The sequence below is a fragment of the Schistocerca gregaria genome, chromosome 5, assembly GCF_023897955.1.
Source record: "Schistocerca gregaria isolate iqSchGreg1 chromosome 5, iqSchGreg1.2, whole genome shotgun sequence".
Lineage (NCBI taxonomy): Eukaryota > Metazoa > Arthropoda > Insecta > Orthoptera > Acrididae > Schistocerca > Schistocerca gregaria.
In genome coordinates, this window is record NC_064924.1 from 500031609 (window position 1) to 500053991 (window position 22383).

The 22383-nt window shown below is 37.2% G+C and overlaps 1 protein-coding gene across 1 annotated transcript in view; it reads right to left on the bottom strand.

Annotated features, from left to right (window-relative positions):
• Nucleotides 1-22383, bottom strand: part of LOC126272873 (putative phosphoenolpyruvate synthase) — a 329859-nt gene that overhangs the window by 244867 nt on the left and 62609 nt on the right. Inside the window, exons 8-9 of the mRNA XM_049976096.1 lie at nucleotides 9581-9708; nucleotides 5462-5618 (exon numbers count right to left, since the gene is read on the bottom strand). Coding sequence (XP_049832053.1) covers nucleotides 5462-5618; nucleotides 9581-9708 — 285 coding nt within the window. The remainder of the gene's footprint in view (nucleotides 1-5461; nucleotides 5619-9580; nucleotides 9709-22383) is intronic.

The window sequence follows — 22383 nt, forward strand, 5'->3', positions numbered from 1 at the left end:
CATGATTGAAAATAAATTAATAAATTATTGGCATTAGAGACATAATTTATAATAATAATAATAATAATAATAATAATAATAATAATAATTACATTTTCCAAATATCATTCTTCAGTTACCATACATTTAACAAGTTTTTGGGTACACTGGATACTGCTGGAGAGTAATAATTAACACATACTACAAGAACAAAAATAATCAGTTTTTGACCATATACTGTAATGGGATGGATAAAAAATCTGCTCACCAAGTAGTGGATGGAGAACACACATAAAAAAATGTTTTATGCATGCAAGCTTTCGGAGCCAATGGCTCCTTCTTGCAGTAGAAAGGTTGAAGGGGAAGGAACAGGGGTGAAGGAAAAGGAACTGGAGAACTTTAGGACAAGGGACAGAGTTCATAAAAGTTACCCAGAAGCTTGGGTTACAGAAGACTTATCAGACAGGATGTGAAGGAAAGATTGTTGGGGACTGCTGAGAGCTGAAAGGTGGAAAGCAGGGTGATAAGTAACACAAAGATTACTCTAAAACATCATGCATCAGTCAATAAGAGTGAAAAGCTAAGTGCATTATATGTAACAGGGGGGAGGGGGGGGGGTGAAAATCAGATAAGTCAGAAAATGACAGATGTACATAACTAAAATGGAGTAAAGAAAGGAGTAGTTAAGAAGAAATGCTGAGATGGGAAAAATTAACAAAAATTAAGGCCAGGTGGGTTGCAAGAACCAAAGGCATGTTGTAGTGCTAGTTCCCACATGAAGAGTTCAGAGAAACTGGTGTCTGGAGGAAGAATCTGGATGGCATGTGTGGTGAAACAAACACTGAGGTTATGACTGTCATGTTGTAGAGCATGGTGTGCAACATGATATTGTGTGTTGCCAGTATACACCCTCTGCCTATGCTCTTTCATCGTAACTGATAACTTGGTGGTGATCATGCTGATGTAAAAGGAAAAACAGTGTATACACTACAGCTGGTATATGTGTCGTTTCACAAGTGGCTCTGTCTTTGATAGTATATGTTTTGTCAGGGCTGGCGTAGGTGGCGGGATTTGATGTGATGGCCCAGAAAATCTTCTTTTGAACTAGCTGGTGTAGTAATTACATCCAGTGAAAGTTGAGGTGAGAATGGGGGTGTATTGCTGTAAAGAGGCTGCATCCAAACAAATATGTTTGCCTCAAATGCCAAGGCTGTATGGGAGGGAATGTTTGACATGGAAAGGATGGCAACAATAAAAACATAAGATACTGTTGTTTGCTAGTGGGTTTAAAGTGGATGCAAGTGTGCCGGCCTTCATTGAGGACAAGATCAACAGCAAAGAAACTGGCATGGAATTCAGAATAGGATGATGTGAAATTTAACTGGTAGGAGGTATGTGGAGATTCCAGGAATTTTAACAGGTCAGCCTCACCATGAGTCCATATTATATTTTGGCAGTTGCCATCCTTTCCCCGTAAAACATTCCCTCCCATGCAGCCTTGGAATTTGAGGCAAACATATTTGTTTGGGTGCAGACTCTTTAAAGTAATACACCAACACTTTCAACTCGTCCTTCACTGGGCACAATTACCACACCAGCCTAGTTCAAAAGCACATTCTCCAGACCATCACATCCAATCCTGGTACCAGTGATTCCTCCAAAAATCAACTTCAGAGCACATCACTTGACATTCAGTATTACCCTGGATTTGAATGTATTAACTGGCTACATCAACAAGGCCATGACTTCCTAAAATCATGTCCTAAAATGAGACCCATTACATTTTAGTTTTTTACATCTTTCATTATATTACAATCTTCATTACATACAATGTACTTAGCTTCTCAGTCTTCTGAACTTGTGCACAATGTTTTAGCAAAAGCTCTGACTTATTTACTACTCTGTCTTCCACCTTTAAGCTCTAAAGTCTACAAATCTCGTCTGGTACAGTCTTTCCTTCTCATCCCCTCCGGCACATCTCCTGACCTGGGGTTGTGGGTGTCTTTTCTGAACTCTACCTCTTTTCCTGAATCTCTCCACTCCTTTTCCTTCGCCCCTCCTTCTTCCTCTCCAACCCTTCTGCTAGAAAAAGGAGCCACTGGCTTCAAATGCTTGCATGTGTAAAACCATTTTTTATGTGTGTGTTTGCCTGTTGCTGCTTGGTGAGCAATTTTCTTCTATTCAGTTACATTGTATTGTAAAAAATTGATTATTTTTGTTGTTATATTAGTCCATGTGGCCATCATTCCTTCTTATGTAACCCTCTTGTCAGTCTTCATTACTTTATTACTATATCTTTATCACTTATCAGCCATGGCTGGACAGACTGCGTCACAAATACAATGTTTATTAACTAACATTTATACAACACCATATACAAAATTTATATTACAAATAAAAGAAAATATTTATGCAGTGCACAAAACACATAGAACATAGAGAAAATGAAATATAACTAAACAGGAAAGTAAAACTTCATAGCAGCAAATGAAAATACCATAAAGCAAAATGTTTACCAAACCATGTAGATCACACACATAAAGTTTCGTTTTGGCAAAATATGTACTTTAAGTAAAACACAAAATAATTCAGGTGGCAGGGATTTCACTTCAGGAGGCAGTTGATTGTACATTTTTATGGCGACTGTTGGAAAGCTGTCTGGTGTACTTGATAGGTGACACCTTGGCACTTCAATGTTCCTCTTACAGTGAGTATCATGATTATGTATTTCTTGTCGTATGCTAAAATTCCTTTGATTTTCTTTTATATAAATGAGGCAAAAAAACACATACTGGCTACAAACAGTCATTATGCTTAGCCTGGTGAAAACAGGCTTACAGTGGCCCAGTCATTTGCTAGAGAATATGCTCTTTTTTTTTTTTTTTTTTTTTTTTTTTTTTTTTTTTTTTTTTTTTTTTTTTAAAAAAAACCCTCTTCAGCTTCCTCAGGAGGTATACCACACGAGAAAGTTTGGTGCATGCATATGCAGTGTGATCATTCATGGAGAGTTTGCTGTCAATCTTGACAGTCTCCATGTTTTCTTGGTCTTCAATGTTGAATAGACTGCACAGCAAATGTTGGGTTTTTTCTTCATTGATCTTCATTTTGTTTGTGATGAACCATTCTTTTATTTCTTCAGACATCAAATTTGATGCACCAAGAGCTTCTGCAGCTGTATGTCCTTTGGCAATAAGGGTAGTGTCATCTGCAAACTGCAACATTTGACTATTACAGCTCATATCATTGACATATACGAGGAATAGGAGAGGCCCTAAGACTGATCCTTAGGGCACTCCATGTTCCAGTTTTTGTTCAAGAGAAGTTGCTTCATGCACTGATACTACCTACTTTCGGTTTTCCAAATAAGATTGGAGTGTTGATAGAACAACAGCTCCAACACCATAGCATCTTAACTTGGCTATTAGATTTGTGTGTGAGATGCAGTGAAAGGCTTTGCTGAGGTCACATTGTGTCAGTGTCTCTCTCTCTCTCTCTCTCTCTCTCTCTCTCTCTCTCTCTCTCGCTCTCTCTCTCTCTCTCTCTCTCTTCAAAACTCTGTCAAATAATTTTTAATAAGTCCAGTGTGGCTGTCACTGTTGGTCTCCCTTTGCAGAATCCGTGCTGTGTGTTTTTGAATAATTTGTTTTCCTCAAAGTAATTCAGTACTTGGCAGTGCATCACAGACTCAGTAACTTTGGCTAGCACTGGTACCACTGAGATTGGTCTGAAGCTGGACACCTCGCATGGATCCCCCTTCTTATATATTGGTACTGTGCGCGCCAGTTTAAATAAGTCTGGGAAGACACCACAGGATAGACATCTGTTTATTGCTGTGTCTAGTGGCTGAGCTAATTCTGCAATAATTTTCTTTATTAGTGTGCAGGACATGCCATAGACGTCTACACTTTCTGAGTGTTTGTAGGAGTTCACAATTTTTATCATGTCTTCAGGGTGTAGCTACATCTTTCTTCACTCTGTTTTAGTTTCTCTAAGTCTTTTATTTACTGACCTGCCATCCTCCTCACACCTCTGTCACATACAATGCACTTAGCTTTTCACTCTTATGAACTCATGCTTGGTGGTTTAGCAATAATCTCTGTGTTGCATATTGCCCGGTCTTCCAGCTTCAAGGTCTCAGGTTTTCAAATCTCATGTGGTGCTGTCCCCAACAGTCACTCATTCCTTCTCATCTCATCTGGTAAGTCTACCATGACCCAGGATTCTGGATGAATTTTCCAAACTCTTCCCCTTTTCTTAAACCTCTCCAGACCTTCTCCTTTGCCCATATTACTTTCTCTTCAAGTCTTCTGCCAAAAGAAGAAGCCACTGGCTGCAAAAGTGTGCATGCATAAAATGTTGTGTGTTATCCTGCCACCACTTGGTGAGTAGATTTTTTATCTATCCAACTACATTATATAGTTAATATGTATTGTTTGAATAGAGGCCAGTTAATATGTACTGTTTCAGTAGAGGTTAATTTATAGGTAATACTGTTCCTGACATCACTAAAGACAACTTTGCAAATCTTGAATGTATGTAAATTTACTGACTAATAAGACATGTTTTATTGTCTTTTTATATTACTGAAAATACACAGAGTCTTAACCAGTTTTATCTAACAACCAATGAATTCATCAAGCAATGGAGATTTGAAGCTGCATACATACATCCAGCATGATACTTCCAAATACTAGAAACCCACCATCACCAACGTGGTCAATTTTCACAGTAAATCTGTGGTTGCACTGGTTGTCACTTTCCCTCCAATTGTAGCTGCAATAATAGTCTATCTGTGAATTGAAGTGTGATTCATCTGTGAAAAGTGCACTCACTAATGGTCCACTCTTTATGTTGGTGTCCACAATGAAGTAGCCTATCCCTGCATTGTCAAGAGGGGTTGAGGGAGGAAGGGGGGACAGACAATACAATGCCAGTTAAGCACACGCACCAACTACTCTAAACCTCCAAAACACTTCTGTTAGAAAACTGCATCTCCTGAGGAAGCTGTAAACTCTGACGTTTTGCTGACATCCTTGAATTTTGTGATGCATTTAATGTGCAGCAATTACTCATGGATGGTCTTGTAATGGCCCACAATAGCCATTCCTTTGTCTTGTCACTAAAGTTTCGAATTGACACTTTGTGATACATTTGATGGTGCTGAGGTTTTCTCATTACACAACAAACTTGTAAACTTCACCAATAGGATAGCTTCTCATTACACTGAACGTGTAAAAACAACTGAAACATTGAGCTTAGTGCACATCTTTTAATTGTATCTGAATCACAAACTTTTTTGAATCTGGGAGAACTCCTTTCCTATGCACAGAGTACTATTGTAGTTTGGCGGATAATTCTGAAGGTTGTTTTTTTGTTGCTCCCCCCCCCCCCCCTCCCCCCAGATTCTCACCTTTTCTCTCCCCAATTCCCTCTTATCTTGATTCTGCATAACGGTAATTTTAGTTATAATAATTCTGATTACCTGTACCAGAATTCAGCAGTGCCAGCACCTGACTTGTCATTCAAAAGGAACTGGTAGGTCCGAATGTGAGTCTGACTCTCCCAAGGATATCCACTATAAAACACAGCTTTTCCTTTAGGGATGAAGTCAACAACAGTGGTGAAGTTTTTCTTCCCAGCTATCCTGGCAAAAATACAATTAATTAAAGCTTTACCCAAACAGAGGAAAATGCTAGTACAGAAGTATTAGAGGCACATGTCACAGTCAACACAAGTGAGGTAAGTAGTCTAATATTAAAGTGTAACAGCATGACTGCAAATGTGAAATGAAAAATGGATGGTGTAGGCACTCAGTACTCTCTGCTCTGTAGCAGATACAATAATGCCAAGGATAAAGTATTTTGTGAATTGAGTACCTTCATCACAATGATAGACTAAAAACTTAAGATATACCAGTGTGATCCAAATGCTGCATACTTCCCCCTGAACCTAATAACAGTCACACTTCCTGAAAATGACTTACTTCATTCATTGTCATTCCCAAAAAGGGAAGCATACCTCCATCATTCCTCCTAATGGTCTACACTTGTCCTCTTCATTACCATGACTGAGTGTGATCCATTTCCTTTGACAGTATTCCTTTGTTACTCCATCACTTTCACTATCAAGACAGCGGTGATCTATGGACTTTAATTACAGTATAATGATTTATTATACTATAATAAACTGTGGACATTACTTTCCTAAAAATATTTGCCACTGGATGAAGTTTGTGTGGCAATGAGGACATCACTGTGATATGTTGTGCCCTGAAGAGAAAGACATTAAACTTTTGAGCTACTCAGTTCAAGAACCAAATAGGCCACACAGAGCTGTACAGATACCTGCTGTCAATAGTTGTATAAAAGAATGCAAAATAAAAAATAATTATCCCTCTTGGGGTGGCTACTCAAACTTTGAAAAAAAAAATTCGCTGATAATTCCAGGTGTGCAGAGAAACATGCTGTCAAGCTGCTGATATAAATAAATAAATTTACGGCAAGTGATGATGGTGGTGTTTGGGGGGGGGGGGGGGGGGCGAGGTGAAACATACCACAATAATGACTTTGCTTTCCTCTCAGTTGAGCTATGTAACAGCCATAAGCAGTAGTTTAACCATGGTTTTTCAACACCAATATCTTTTATAGAATAATATTCATGTAATTAACACACTTTGAAATACACTGAAGGAAAAAAATTGCAACACAATAAAATAATTAATGTAGAGTACTGATATTTAGGGAATATATTTGTCTAGGTGACATTTGTTGATTCAACCTCTTGTGCTGCCATTCATGAACAGCATTCCAAAGGGTATTTTCCAACAGGATAATACTTGGTCACATTCCTCTGCTGTAACCCGACAGGCCCCACAGAGTATTGACATGTTGTCTTGGCCTCTTTGATAACCACATCTGTCTCCAATTGAGCATATATGGGATATCATTGGACTACAACTTCATCATCATCCGCAAACAGCATGAACCATCCCTGTATTGACTGACCAAGTCCAACAGGCATGCAGCTCCATCTCACCAACTGACATACAGCACCTGCACAACACAGTGCATACATGTGTGAATGTTTGCATTCAACATTTTGGTGGTTACACCAATTATTAACATGCCAGCATTTCACATTTACAATGGCTTATCTCCCTCATTAAACTGTGGTCTCGCAATATTAATCAGTTACTAATGTCACCTAGACAAATATATTCCCTAAATATCAGTACTCTATATTAATTATTTTATTGTGTTGCATTTTTTTTCCTTCAGTGTATTTCAAAGTGTGTTAATTACATGAATATTATTCTATAAAAGATATTGGTGTTGAAAAACCATGGTTAAACTACTGCTTATGGCTGTTACATACAAATTTGCAGTCAGGAAGTGTGAGATAACCATGAGAGTGCTTCTGCTGTCATAAGAAATCACACCCCAGATCGTAATTCCACCTGTAGGTCCAGTGTGTCTAGCATACAGACAGGTTAGCTGCATGCACACAACTGCCCTCCTCCTATACAGCATACAGCCATCACTGGCACTGAGGCAGAACAAACCTTCATCAGAAAATACAAAAGACCTCCACACTGCCCTCCAATGAGCTCTTGTTTGACACCACTGAAGTCACAAATGGCAGTGGTTTGGGCTTAATGGAATGCACACAACAGGGAGTCTGGCTTGGAGCTGTCCTTGGAGTACCTGATTTACAGCAGTATTTTTTTTAACTGTGTGTGTCCACTGCTGCTCAAATTGTTGCTGCAGATGCAGTACTATGTGCCAGAGCCATACACTGAACATGATGGTCTTCCCTCGCGGTACTGTCACATGGCCGTCTGGAGCCCAGTCTTTTTGCAACCATACATTCTTGTGACCACCAATGCCAGCAATGATGCGCAGTGACTACATTCCTGCCAAGTCTTTCTACAATATCACAGAAAAAACACCCAGCTTCTCATAGCCCTGCACAACTCCTTCTTGGCGCTGTGATTTTTTTTTTTATGTCAGTGTATTAAGTATTTTAAAACACTTCATAAATCACATATTTTAAAACGTGTGATTTATAAAACTCAATAAAATTAAGTTTGAATCCTAAGTTAGAAATGCAAAATTCCCTGATTTTTCCAGGTAAAGTGTTATTCCCTAAGAATTCCAGGTTTTCCAGAGGAATCACCATCCTGCCTTTTTTAATAAGAAACACAATCAGCAAAATAATTAGCTGACAGTAAGTCATTATAAAAAAATGGACATATAATAATGAAGAAAAGTTATATTAGTGAGAAACTTTGTAGGCCTCTCTGTAAAACTGTCACCATCTCTTTTAGCTTCAGAGGCAAGAAGTTTTGTTGTTAACTGGGATAGCTTTACTATGTCTCATGATCTCTCCACCAATTAGAGTACAAACCAACACTGATTCAGATTTGTTCCAAAGTGAACACATAGCACTAACTTAGCAGCCTCAGGTCACACAAATGGTATCTTTGCCAGTTTCAGCTTGTTACTGTGTTGATCATCCAATGATACAAATATGATACGCAGTAATTCTTCAAATCAACGTACCTGGAGAGGTCTCTCTCCAATCAAATCCAAGGCAGTTTCATATGATTCATAAGCTTAGATGAAGCATTGGTGCAAAACTGTATTCCAAAGTTGAAGTAACAATCAATAAGTATTCTATATGGGGGGGGGGGGGGGGGGGGGGGGACCAAAAAAGAAAACACTCATACTTAATGGAAATATTAAGATTACATTATGATTCTGATAAAACTGTCACTGTAAATCTTTTAAAGTCCAATAAAAGTACAATATGGTCATATAACACATTGCTTGTCAACTGTTTGAAACAATAGTTGAAATGGAAATCTCTAACACCATCACACAAGAAAGAGTCATTGCATAAATTCTTCAACTAACACTTTCAACTTTTGTAATGGGCAAACTGATTTAACTACAGATGAAATCAGTGGATAATTAAATCTCAAGGATTATTCACATTTTCCTCCTTCCTAATTTTCCATCCTGGTTTGAAGTCAGGATTTCATAGTGAATGAGGATATCATTGGCACTGTGACTGAGTTACCAAATACTTTATAGGGTTGAATACTGATTAATATTTGATGTGATAAAATGAGCTGGAAGACCCCTGGAGTAAGTGAATGAAGCTGAAAAGTGATTATATTGAAACATAAAATGACCTTTTTGCAATAAAATGTCCTTCTTTCTATTTGGTATCATGGTTATCCAACAGTTTTTATATGTATCATACCTTTATTACACCTTTTCAGTTTGCTTTGCCTGACTTTTGCCCCTCTTTTCCAATTTTAAAACCTTATTATTTGCCTTTTTCTTCCTTTCCACATTTCTGTCTCTTTCACTGTCAATCTTGTTTTTATGCTCTTTCAGTGAAGAAAACAAATATTATAATTTGATTGAAGAATGTTCTCTGCTCTTTCCTGTGCTGGTGTTCATTATTCCATCGTAATGTGAGTGATGACATCTATCACAAAACTAGCTATTATAGTATCCTGATTTTTTTTTTTTTTTTTTTTTCCATGTGACACAAAATCTATTGTTATCAAAAACAAATTAGTTTACCTTACCTGAGAACCTAAAGACATAATGATCTGGTATGCACTTTGGATGTTCAGCAATATTTGGTAATCTCAAGTCACACCAGTTCACAGGTAACTGCTTCCCATTTGGCAACCTCACATGACCAAATGTAGCACTGAAAATAAAATGACCTAGTATTTGTTTTGTTTTCATATAGAATGTAATAGCTTTATAGAGAGATTCCACAAAGAACAAACCAATCTCTTCACATAAACAAACATGGAGAATAGCTAACTGAGTAGCAGCTGGAATACAACTTGAAGATAAATAGACATAACAGAAGCCTTGCAACATTTTCCTTATTTTCTGGTATTGGCAAGACATCTCAGTGACAATACAAAAAATGAAATTACTTTTACTATAAAATTATGAGAGAGAATTTCTTGCAAGTATTTATCTTAGGAGGTGAAATATTTACTGGTCCCCTCATCCTGACAACAGGTGAGCATCTCTTATCCTGAGTGCCAAACAACCTGCCCTTCCATTTCAACCTATCCCAACCTATCCCCCCCTCCTCCCCAAGTAATAAAGTACAGTTCTGAAAGATAGGATAATGTGCATATTTTTATATTTGTCTATCAGCTATACTAAACATTTAGCATCCAGAAAGTAAGTGGCAGCCAGGAAATTTGTCTCATGATTTTATAAATTTCTTGAGTGAATTTCTATTTTGACAAAGTTAGTTTTACTCTATTTCTAAACATTATTTACATTGTAAAACGTCCTGAAATATTTAAACAATGTGTTGTTCTAGGATTCGAAACTGGGACCTTTGCCTTTCAGACACAAACGCTTTACCAACTGAGGTATATAGGGATGACTAAAGACCTATCCTTATAGCTTTACTTCTGCCAGTACCTCTCTCCTACTTTACAGATTTCACAAAAGCTGGGATCACCATGCAAAAGATGAATATTGCTGTAATTAAAAACAGACAATTAAATTTCCTTTTGGTAAAACGATAAATATTCTGAGTTTTCCTACTGCTAAGTTGAAATTAAGCACATAAATATTCATTTTTTATTTATTGTCTAGATGTGAATATTAATTTCAAATGGTTCAATCTGCTATAAATCAGAAAATGTTGGAAAACAGTTTTCAAAAACCAGAAAGAAGATATGAAGCACAAAATTCCTACAAGACGATATAGTGTGATCAATACTGAGGGTCAGAAGTTGAGTTAGGAATTTAACTCGGATAAAATGCAGAAAGAACAAGCCAAAACAAATAGTCTACTGAATAGGCCATTAATTTTTGTGGCTTTGCAGAATTAAGTGTTACATATTTGAGTACATATTATGTACGGTAATTTAGAACAGGCAATAGACTGGGTTCAGTGCTGGTATGGAAGAACTGAATACAATGATACTAATTTGATAATTTTAGAGAGTTCAGCCTGCTTCTCTAAATGATGAGCATAAATCTAAATTTGTAGCAGAAAAGGAATTGCATCACAATGAATGTGTGTAGTATCAAACTTATGCAAGACATTTGAAAATGGCAACAAGTCTAAAATATTTGAAAACAGCAAAAAGTCTAAAAATAGACCAAAATGATGTTAAATCTTAGTCTTCTGCAGCTGTGTAAGTGCCAGAATATGCACACTTGCTGTAAATAAGTGTCAGTTAGTAGTAACCTGTCACCTAAGAAGAATAATGGACTGAATGTTGCATCAACAATAGTTAACACCACACACTGGCAAGGGCAATGACACAACTAAAAAATGTAGTACTTGAGAAAACTTGACTTAAAAAATTAAAGATGCAATTTTTCAACTTGTGTCACTTTTCTTGCAGGGGTGCAATATGTTGTAAGAGTAGGTATGACATGTATATCAGTTCTGAGGGTACAAAATTATTGTGTTACTTTATTTCACTTTTAAGTTCCTGTTTCCTTTCTAGTTGTGTATGGAATGTAATTTAACCAAACCTCAGGATCTTGCAGTGTCAGTGAGTCTATAGGATAAAAAAGAAAATAATCTTCAATTGTGATTTTCCATGAAGAAATTAAACTTAAGTAATTTGTCTTGGCAAAATATATACAGGGTGAGACACCTAAAACAGGTCACATGAATAAATAAGACGCTTTTAATGATATACAAAAATCTTTCAAACAAAAGCTGCTTAGCTTGAAGGAAGACAGTGTGGCACTTATCATTTTTGGTAAGTGGTAGGGTAGAGGAGATGTGATAGTCACCTTTTTTATTTGAAACTGAGTGGCATGTTATATTATTTACCCCTTAATAACATATTTGAAGATGTGTACAATAATTATCTTATATCAAATCACGGTTTTGATCTTTTACAAGTTCATTTGCAAACATATCCAATGAGAATAGGGTGAAATGTACAGTAAGTAATTTAATGACATCACGTGTTCAAATTGATGATCATCAGCAGTCACGGATGCTGTAAAACAATTGGATGTGGATGACAGAATTTCATTCAAGTTGATAGCAGTATTAGCTCATGAAACATTACATTTCATGTCTTCATGAGAAGTTGTAATTTCATTGTAAACTTGTTTCAATTTGCCCCACAAGTAAAAGTCCAGAAGCATGGGTCAAACGAATGTTTTGTAAGCCACCTCTTTTGTTGAAGGACTACATTTTCTAAGGACACTCCCAATTAATCTCAACCTGGTACCCGCCTTACCAACAATTAATTTTATATGATCATTCCACTTCAAATCGTACCGCACGCATACTCCCAGATATTTTACAGAAGTAACTGCTACCAGTGTTTGTTCCGCTATCATATAATCATACAATAAAGGACCCTTCTTTCTATGTATTCGCAATACATTACATTTGTCTATGCTAAGAGTCAGTTGCCACTCCCTACACCAAGTGCCTATCCGCTGCAGATCTTCCTGCATTTCGCTACAATTTTCTAATGCTGCAACTTCTCTGTATACTACAGCATCATCCGCGAAAAGCCGCATGGAACTTCCGACACTATCTACTAGGTCATTTACATATATTATGAAAATCAATGGTCCCATAACACTCCCCTGTGGCATGCCAGAGGTTACTTTAATGTCTGTAGATGTCTCTCCATTGATAACAACATGCTGTGTTCTGTTTGCTAAAAACTCTTCAATCCAGCCACACAGCTGGTCTGATATTCCGCAGCCTCTTACTTTGTTTATCAGGTGACAGTGCGGAACTGTATCGAACACCTTCCGGAAGTCAAGAAAAATAGCATCTACCTGGGAGCCTGTATCTAATATTTTCTGGGTCTCATGAACAAATAAAGAGAGTTGGGTCTCACACGATCGCTGTTTCCGGAATCCATGTTGATTCCTACAGAGTAGAGTCTGGGTTTCCAAAAACGACATGATACTCGAGCAAAAAACATGTTCTAAAATTCTACAACAGATCGACGTCAGAGATATAGGTCTATAGTTTTGCGCATCTTGAAGACTGGGACTACCTGTGCTCTTTTCCAATCGTTTGGAACCTTCTGTTCCTCTAGAGACTTGCGGTACACGGCTGTTAGAAGGGGGGCAAGTTCTTTCGCGTACTCTGTGTAGAATCGAATTGGTACCCCATCAGGTCCAGTGGACTTTCCTCTGTTGAGTGATTCCAGTTGTTTTTCTATTCCTTGGACACTTATTTCGATGTCAGCCATTTTTTTGTTTGTGCAAGGATTTTGAGAAGGAACTGCAGTGCGGTCTTCCTCTGTGAAACAGCTTTGGAAAAAGGTGTTTAGTATTTCAGCTTTACGCATGTCATCCTCTGTTTCAATGCCATCATCATCCCGGAGTGTCTGGATATGCTGTTTCGAGCCACTTACTGATTTAACATAAGACCAGAACTTCCTAGGATTTTCTGTCAAGTCGGTACATAGAATTTTACTTTCAAATTCACTGAACACTTCACGTGTAGCCCTCCTTACACTATCTTTGACATTGTTTAGCTTCTGTTTGTCTGAGAGGTTTTGGCTGCATTTAAACTTGGAGTGAAGCTCTCTTTGCTTTCGCAGTAGTTTCCTAACTTTGTTGTTGTACCACGGTGGGTTTTTCCCATCCCTCAAAGTTTTACTCGGCACGTACTTGTCTAAAACGCATTTTAACGATTGCCTTGAACTTTTTCCATAAACACTCAACATTGTCAGTGTCGGAACAGAAATTTTCATTTTGATCTGTCAGGTAGTCTGAATCTGCCTTCTATTACTCTTGCTAAACAGATAAACCTTCCTCCCTTTTTTTATATTCCTATTAACTTCCATATTCAGGGATGCTGCAACGGCCTTATGATCACTGATTCCCTGTTCTGCACATACAGAGTCAAAAAGTTCAGGTCTGTTTGCTATCAGTAGGTCCAAGATGTTATCTCCACAAGTCGGTTCCCTGTTTAATTGCTCGAGGTAATTTTCAGATAGCGCACTCAGTATAATGTCACTCGATGCTCTGTCCCTACCACCCGTCCTAAACATCTGAGTGTCCCAGTCTATATCTCGTAAATTGAAATCTCCACCTAAGATTATAACATGCTGAGAAAATTTATGTGAAATGTATTCCAAATTTTCTCCCAGTTGTTCTGCCACTAATGCTGCTGAGTTGGGAGGTCAGTAAAAGGAGCCAATTATTAACCTAGCTCGGTTGTTGAGTGTAACCGCCACCCATAATAATTCACAGGAACTATCCACTTCTACTTCACTACAGGATAAACTAATACTAACAGTGACGATCACTCCACCACCAGTTGCATGCAATCTATCCTTTCTAAACACCGTCTGTACCTTTGTAAAAATTTCGGCAGAATTTACCTCTGGCTTGAGCCAGCTTTCTGTACCTATAACGATTTCAGCTTTGGTGCTTTCTATCAGCACTTGAAGTTCCGGTACTTTACCAACGCAGCTTCGACAGTTTACAATTACAATACCGATTGCTGCTTGGTCCCCGCATGTCCTGACTTTGCCCCGCACCTGTTGAGGCTGTTGCCCTTTCTGTACTTGCCCAAGGACATCTAACCTAAAAAAACCGGCCAGCCCACGCCACACAACCCCTGCTACCCATGTAGCCGCTTGTTATGTGTAGTGGACTCCTGACGTATCCAGCGGAACCCGAAACCCCACCACCCTATGGCACAAGTCAAGGAATCTGCAGCCCACACGGTCGCAGAACTGTCTCAGCCTCTGATTCAGACCCTCCACTCGGCTCTGTACCAAAGGTCCGCAGTCAGTCCTGTCAACGATGCTGCAGATGGTGAGCTCTGCTTTCATCCCACTAGCGAGACTGGCAGTCTTCACCAAATCATATAGCCGCCGGAAGCCAGAGAGGATTTCCTCCGATCCATAGCAACACACATCATTGGTGCCGACATGAGCGACCACCTGCAGATGGGTGCAGTAGTAGATGTAGTATTCTTTGGTGTGTTAGTGACTGTGTTGATTGTAAAAAAGACTAATGAACAATTGAATATAGATTTCTTTGCACATTCATGTAATGGACTCCCTTCAGACTAAAGACTTTTATCTTACTTTATATCTTAGCTCTGCATGAGACAGGAAGCATGTGATGTCCATTAATTATTGAACTTCACAGTCGCTTATATGTACAGTGATCCAATATTGTCAATGTTTTTTATTCCAGTCTTTGATCGGTCTGTTTCCAGTAATCCTATTGAGTCCAATAAACAAATGGAAGGAAGTTGAAAGTGCAATGCAGTAAAAGACGTGAGAAATTAATAGTGGAGAAATCTGGAGAGAAGACCTCAACTTTTCAATTGAGAAGATTGGGTGTGGAGAATAAGCAGTTTTCAGACATGTTCATCGCACTGACGCCGACACAGTAAGCAGCCACTCACGCCTGCTACATTAGCCACTGCTCAACGGTGCTGACTCCGCATCCGCTCACCAATGATGATGCTGAAACCAACATTTGACACTGCCGGCACCAGTGCTGCTCACAGGCACTGATTACACTTCTTCAGCAAGAATTCTACCATAAGTTACTGCTTAGGAAGTTATATGCCTATGGGATACATGGGGCTGCCCACAAATGGTTTGAATCATATCTGTCGGACAGGTATCAGAAGGTGGAGATAAGCCATGCAGATAGGACATATTCATCAAGATTCGAGAGAGTTTTATACGCATTACCCAGGGATCTGTATTAGGGCCATTACTGTTTTTAATATTTATCAATTACCTACCAAGTCAACTATATGAAGCAGAGGCAGTACTGTTTGCTGATGATACAAGTTTGTTTGTTAAAGCAAATAGTGAAGCCAACTTACAGGAAAAAGTCACATTAGCAACAGACGAAGCCGACAGATGGTTTAATGAAAACAGACTCATTGTGAATGCCAAAAAAACAACGTGGATCAACTTCAGACATATTACAAATAAAATAAAAATTAACCTTACAGTAGAACTGGGTAAGTGTAAGATTGAAGAAACATCATACACTAAATTCTTGGGAGTATGGTTCGATGAACACTTAAGATGGGAAAAGCATGTAATATCATTTAACAAAAAATTAAGTCACACATGTTATATACTTAGAATGCTTAAAAGCTCATGTAATATTAAAACAGTGTTATGTGTTTATTTCTCATTCATGCACAGTTTATTAAGATACGATGTACAGTTTTGGGGAAACAACAGTCTAACAAAACATTCATTTAGACTACAAAAGAAGGCAGTCAGAATTATAAAAGGTATAGGATATAGAGACTCTTGTAGGCATGCTTTCAAAGAATTAAAAATCATTACACTACCATCCTTATACATATATGAAAGCATATGTTTCTTAAAAGAACATGAGGAATTTTCTACATTAAACAGAGAATTTCACAACTACGAAACAAGTAATAGGAATGATTTCCACAGAGAAATTCATAAAACAACTATGTATCACAAAAGTGTACTATACCAACCCAAAATCCTCTACAGTGCTCTCCCCAAAGAACTAGAAATAATACCAAAACTGCACATATTTAAAAGAGAATTAAAAAAACATGTTATTGAGCAATAGTTTTTACAGTATTGAAGAGTTTATGAATCATTGACAATAAAAGTGCAGTTAATATATCCCTGTCATAATAAATATATGTAATTGCTCACATTTAAATACTTGCTGTTTCTATGAAAGTGAGAAACAGTGTTAATGCAAGAATAGAAATAATCTTTGATGTGAGAATCACTAGCCTTTTTTTTTCCTACTTGTATATTTTTATATTAATGTTCTTATAGTTCTATTAAAATTGTAACGTCTAAGTGACTAGTAAATTCAATTATAAATTTTCATGTACATGTATTTTAAATTGTAATGTTTATTGGCATGTTCTATGTCATTTTGATGATGTACTACAAGGACGCTAATAAATTAAATTGAATTGAACTTGGGGTGAGCTTGTACTGTGTAATTGGTATAATTGAAATTAGTATTAGATGCTCACAAGAGCTAAAGTCTATACAAGCATGGACAATATACAACAAGTTGGAGAGATATCAGAACCAGCCATGGCTATGAGAATTGCTAAAGAAAGGCCTGACTGGTCTGAGTTGGTGAAATTGATCAAACCTTTAGATGATCATTTCAAAGCCAAAAATGAATTTTTTAATGCTTTTAGAAAAGATTTAGATGATTATTTTAAAGCCCAGAAGAAATTTTTAATGCTTTTAGAAAATATTTATACGATTTTTCAAAGCTCATAATGAACTTTTTAATACTTTTAGAAAAGAGTTAGATGATAATTTCAAAGCCCAGAATGAATTATTTAATGCTTTTAGAAAAGATTTAGATGATCATTTCAAAGCTCAGAATGAATTCTATAATGCTTTTACAAAAGATTTAGACGATCATTGCAAGAAAAACCTAGACTTGATGAACTCAATAAATTCTAAATTGAATGCTTGAGGTGAGATGTTAAATAAAAACCTAGACTTAATAAACTCAGTGAATCCTAAATTAAAGGCTCAGAATGAAACTTTAAATATTCAAATGACAAATATAAGTTTGTTGCACATCAAAATCTAGTAATCGATGCGAAGTCATAGGTACTTTGGAACTTCCCAAATACAACCTTTTCAGTAATGAAGTGGCTCTAATATTTGAAAGCACCTTCCCAAAAAGAATATATAAAACCCATACTAAAACATTCACCAGCAAGCCTTGGATTACCACTGGAATTAGGATTTCTTGCAAAAGAAAGTGAGAATTGTACATCGCCTCAAAAAAAATCAGATGACCCTAACCTTTTAAATAACTATAAAAAATACTGTAACATATTGACCAAAGTCATTCAGAAATCAAAAAGTATGTATCTGTGCTCAAAAATTAATGACTCCAGTAATAAAATCAAAACTATAAGGGAAGTGATATGAAATGAGACTGGCGCAAATTACGCCAACAAGACACAAAATATTGTTCTCAACAATGAAGGTAAGCTAGTTCAAAATCAAGATATTGTAGCTAAAATCTTTAATGAGCACATTTTAACTGTTGCTGAGAAAACAGCATGCAAAGGCCCTTCAGAAAAGGCAATAAAAACGCTGAAATAACTTTCCCTAACTCTGTAGACATTATATGTATGGCCCCCATGGCTCAGATCATATCTAGAAGACAAACAACAAAAAACAGCATTAGGTGTTAACAATCTACAAGTAGGAGAGGTAGAGTCTGATTGGGGAACAGTACATCATGGAGTTCCACAAGGGTCAGTCCTTAGTCCCCTCCTATTTATTATATATATTAATGACCCACCCCTGTCCTCAAACAGTGCTAGCAATATCACAATGTTTGCAGATGACACAAGTATAGTGACAGCCAGCAAAACCTCCACTGAACAGGTTCACAGCAAATTCTCGAGCAATAAACATCAATAAAACAAATTGCATACAGCTTCAATCCAGTTACATAAGCCCAGAAGAGATTAACATTGCACATGACAGCCAACAGTTACAGAGCATTCAGTGCACAAAGTTCCTAGGCATTCACATAGATAACTGGCTCAACTGGGAATTCCACATACAGCAAACACTTAAAAAGCTTAGCTCAGGAACATTTGCCATCCGAATAATCCCCAAAACTGGAGACATCAACGTATCAAAGTCTGCATATTTTAGCTACTTTCATTCAGTGACATGCTATGGAATAATCTTTTGGGGCAACGCACCTCTTTCAAAAAAAAATTTTGTAAGCCAGAAAAAAGTAGTCCGAATTACATGTAGTGTTCCTCCAAGAACCTCATGTCACAATCTTTTTAAACAGTTAAGTATATTAACCAATACCTCACAATATCTCCTCTCACTAATGGCTTTCATGCTTCGCAATTCCTTAGAATATGATACAAATGAGGCATACCATCATTATAACACAAGACGGAAAGGTGATATGCACTATGAATGAAAAAAATCTCTCTGGTACAAAAAGTGGTAAAGTACACAAGTATAAAAATCTTTAACGCACTCCCGAGTAATAGAAAGTGTCTAAAAGAAAGGAAAATACTATTTAAAAAAAGCTAAAGGAATTTCTACTCAAAAAATGTTTCTGCTCTTTAGATGAATTCTTCAGCAGAGATAAATAATTTGAATAGTAATTCAGGTTATTTCCTTTGTATTGTATCTGTATTGTTCTTTACCACTATTGTATTTTTGTATTGTATTGTTTATTATCTCAATTACAATACTGTATTGTACCAGTTTTGAATCATTCATCTACCATGTGTAATATACCAGTATGTATTGTATTGTATGTGCTTTGACTCATTCCACATCCATGCGTAATCATGCCATACTGGATCTATGGAATATGTATCTCAAATAAAAAAATAAAGTTATGTGATCTACCCATCCAATCTTCAGCATTCTTCTGTAGCACCACATTTCGTAAACTTCAATTTTCTTCTTGTCAAAACTATTTATCATACACATTTCACTTCCATACATGCTACACTCCATACAAAAATTTTCAGAAATGGCTTCCTGACACTTCAATCTATACTCAATGTTAACAAATTTCTCATCTTCAGAAACACTTTCCTTGCAATTGCCAGTCTACATTTTATATTCTCTCTACTTTGACCATTATAAGTTATTTTGCTACCAATATAGCAAAACTCATTTACTACGTTAAGCGTCTAATTTCGTAATCTAATTCCCTCAGCATCACCTGATTTAATACAACTACATTCCATTATCCTCGTTTTGCTATTGTTGATGTTCATCTTATATCCTCCTTTCAGGACACTGTCTGTCCCATTCAACTGCTCTTCCAGGTCCTTTGCTGTCTCTGACATAATTACAATGTTATCAGTGAACCTCAAGTTTTTATTTCTTCTCCATGGATTTTAATTCGTACTCTGAATTCTCCTTTTGTTTCCTTTACTGCTTGCTCAATATACAGATTGAATAACATTGGGGATAGACTACAACCCTGTCTCACTCCCTTCCCAACCACTGCTTACCTTTCATTCCCCTTGACTCATAATTGTCATGTGGTTGCTGTACAGACTGTAAATAGCCTTTTGCTCTCTGTATTTTACCCCTGCTACCTTAAAAATCTGAAAGAGTATTTCAGTCAACATTGTCAAAAGTTTTCTCTAAGTCTAAAAATGCTAGAAACCTAGGTTTTCTATCTTCTAAGATAAGTCATTAGGCAGTATTGCCTCATATGTTCCAACATTTCTATGGAATCCAAACTGATCTTCCCCGAGGTCAGCTTCTACCAGTTTTTCCATTCATCTGTAAAGAATCTGTGTTAGTATTTTGCAGCTGTCACTTATTAAACTGATAGTTCCGTAATTTTCAAATCTGTCAACACTTGCTTTCTTTGGGATTGGAATTATTATATTCTTCTTGTAGTCTGAGGGTATTTTGCCTGTCTCATAAATCTTGCTCACCAGATGGTAGAGTTTTGTCAGGGCTGGCTCCCCCAAGGCTATTAGTAGTTCTAATGGAATGTTGCCTACTCACAGGGCCTTGTTTCAACTCTGGTCTTTCAGTGCTCTGACAAATTCTTCAATCAGTATATCTCCCATTTCATCTTCATCTACATCCTCTTCCATTTCCATAATATTGTCCTCAAGTACATTGCCCTTGTATAGACCCTCTATATACTCCTTCCACCTTTCTGCTTTCCCTTCTTTGCTTAGAGCTGGGTTTCCATCTGAGCTCTTGATATTCATACAAGTGGTTATCTTTTCTCCAATGGTCTCTTTAATTTTCCTGTAGGCAGTATCTATCTTACCCCTAGTGATATATGCCTCTACATCCTTACATTTGTCCTCTAGCCATCCCTGCTTAGCCATTTTGCACTTCATTTTTGAGACGTTTGTATTCCTTTCCTGCTTCATTTACTGCATTTTTGAATTTTATCCTTTTGTCAATTACATTCAATATCTCTTCCATTACCCAAGGATTTCTACTAGCCCTCATCTTTTTACCTACTTCATCCTCTGCTGCCTGCACTATTTCATCTCTCAAAGCTACCCATTCTTCTTCTACTATATTTCTTTCCCCCATTTTTGTCAATCGTTCCCTAATGCTCTCCCTGAAACTCTCTACAACCTCTGGTTCTTTCAGTTTATCCAGGTCCCACCTCCTCAAATTCCCACCTTTTTGCAGTTTTAATCTACAGTTTATAACCAACAGATTGTAGTCAGAGTCCACATCGACCTCTGGAAACGTCTCACAATTTAAAACCTGTTTCCTAAATCTCTGTCTTACCATTATATAATATATCTGAAACCATCCAGTATCTCCAGGTCTCTTCGATGTATACAACCTTCTTTCATTATTCTTGAACCAAGTGTTAGCTATGATTAAGTTGTGCTCTGTGCAAAATGCTACCAGGTGGCTTCCTCTTTCATTCCTTACTCCCGTTCCATATTCACCTACTATGTTTCCTTCTCTTCCTTTTCCTACGATCGAGTTCCAGTCACCCATGACTATTAAATTTTATTCTCCCTTCACTATCTGAATAATTTCTATTATCTCATCATACATTTCATCCATCTCTTCATCATCTGCTGAGCTAGTTGGCATATAAACTTGTACTACTGTGGTAGGCATTGGCTTCGTATCTATCTTGGCCACAATAATGTGTTCAGTATGTTGTTTGTAGTAGATTACTCAAATTCCTATTTTTTTTATTCATTATTAAACCTACTCCAGAATTTCCACTATTTGATTTTGTATTTATAACACTGTATTCACCTGTCCACAAGTCTTGTTTCTCCTGCCACTGAACTTCACTAATTCCCACTATATCTAACTTTTTAAATTTTCTAACCTACCTGCCCGATTAAGGGATCTGACATTCCATGCTCCGATCCCACACGCAGATCCAAATAGGGGCCAATTTTACCTCTGGAATATTTTACCCATGACGACGCCATCATCATTTAACCATACAGTAAAGCTGCATGCCCTTGGAAAAAATTATGTGTGTAGTTCCCCTTGCTTTCAGCCGTTCACAGTACCAGCACAGCAAGGCTGTTTTGGTTAGTGTTACAAGGCCACACCAGCCTGTCTGGCGTCTCAACAGATACCTCTCCATTGTGGTTGCACCTACGGTACAGCTGTCATGTCTTTTTTTTTTTTTTTAAATCATATACTGTGTAATTTCCATAGCTAGCATGATATTAACACAAAAAACTACACATGATAAAATACTGTGGAAACAATTTACTTCACTGCATTAATTACGCATCAGGTTGTGTCCAATTACACCTTGTCTGGGTCACCAGAGAAATAACAATACTTGTGTTATGTGTGCCATGTGGGATGTTGCATTGTCTTGCACAAGAACAATGACTATGCTTAATTTTCCATGCCTC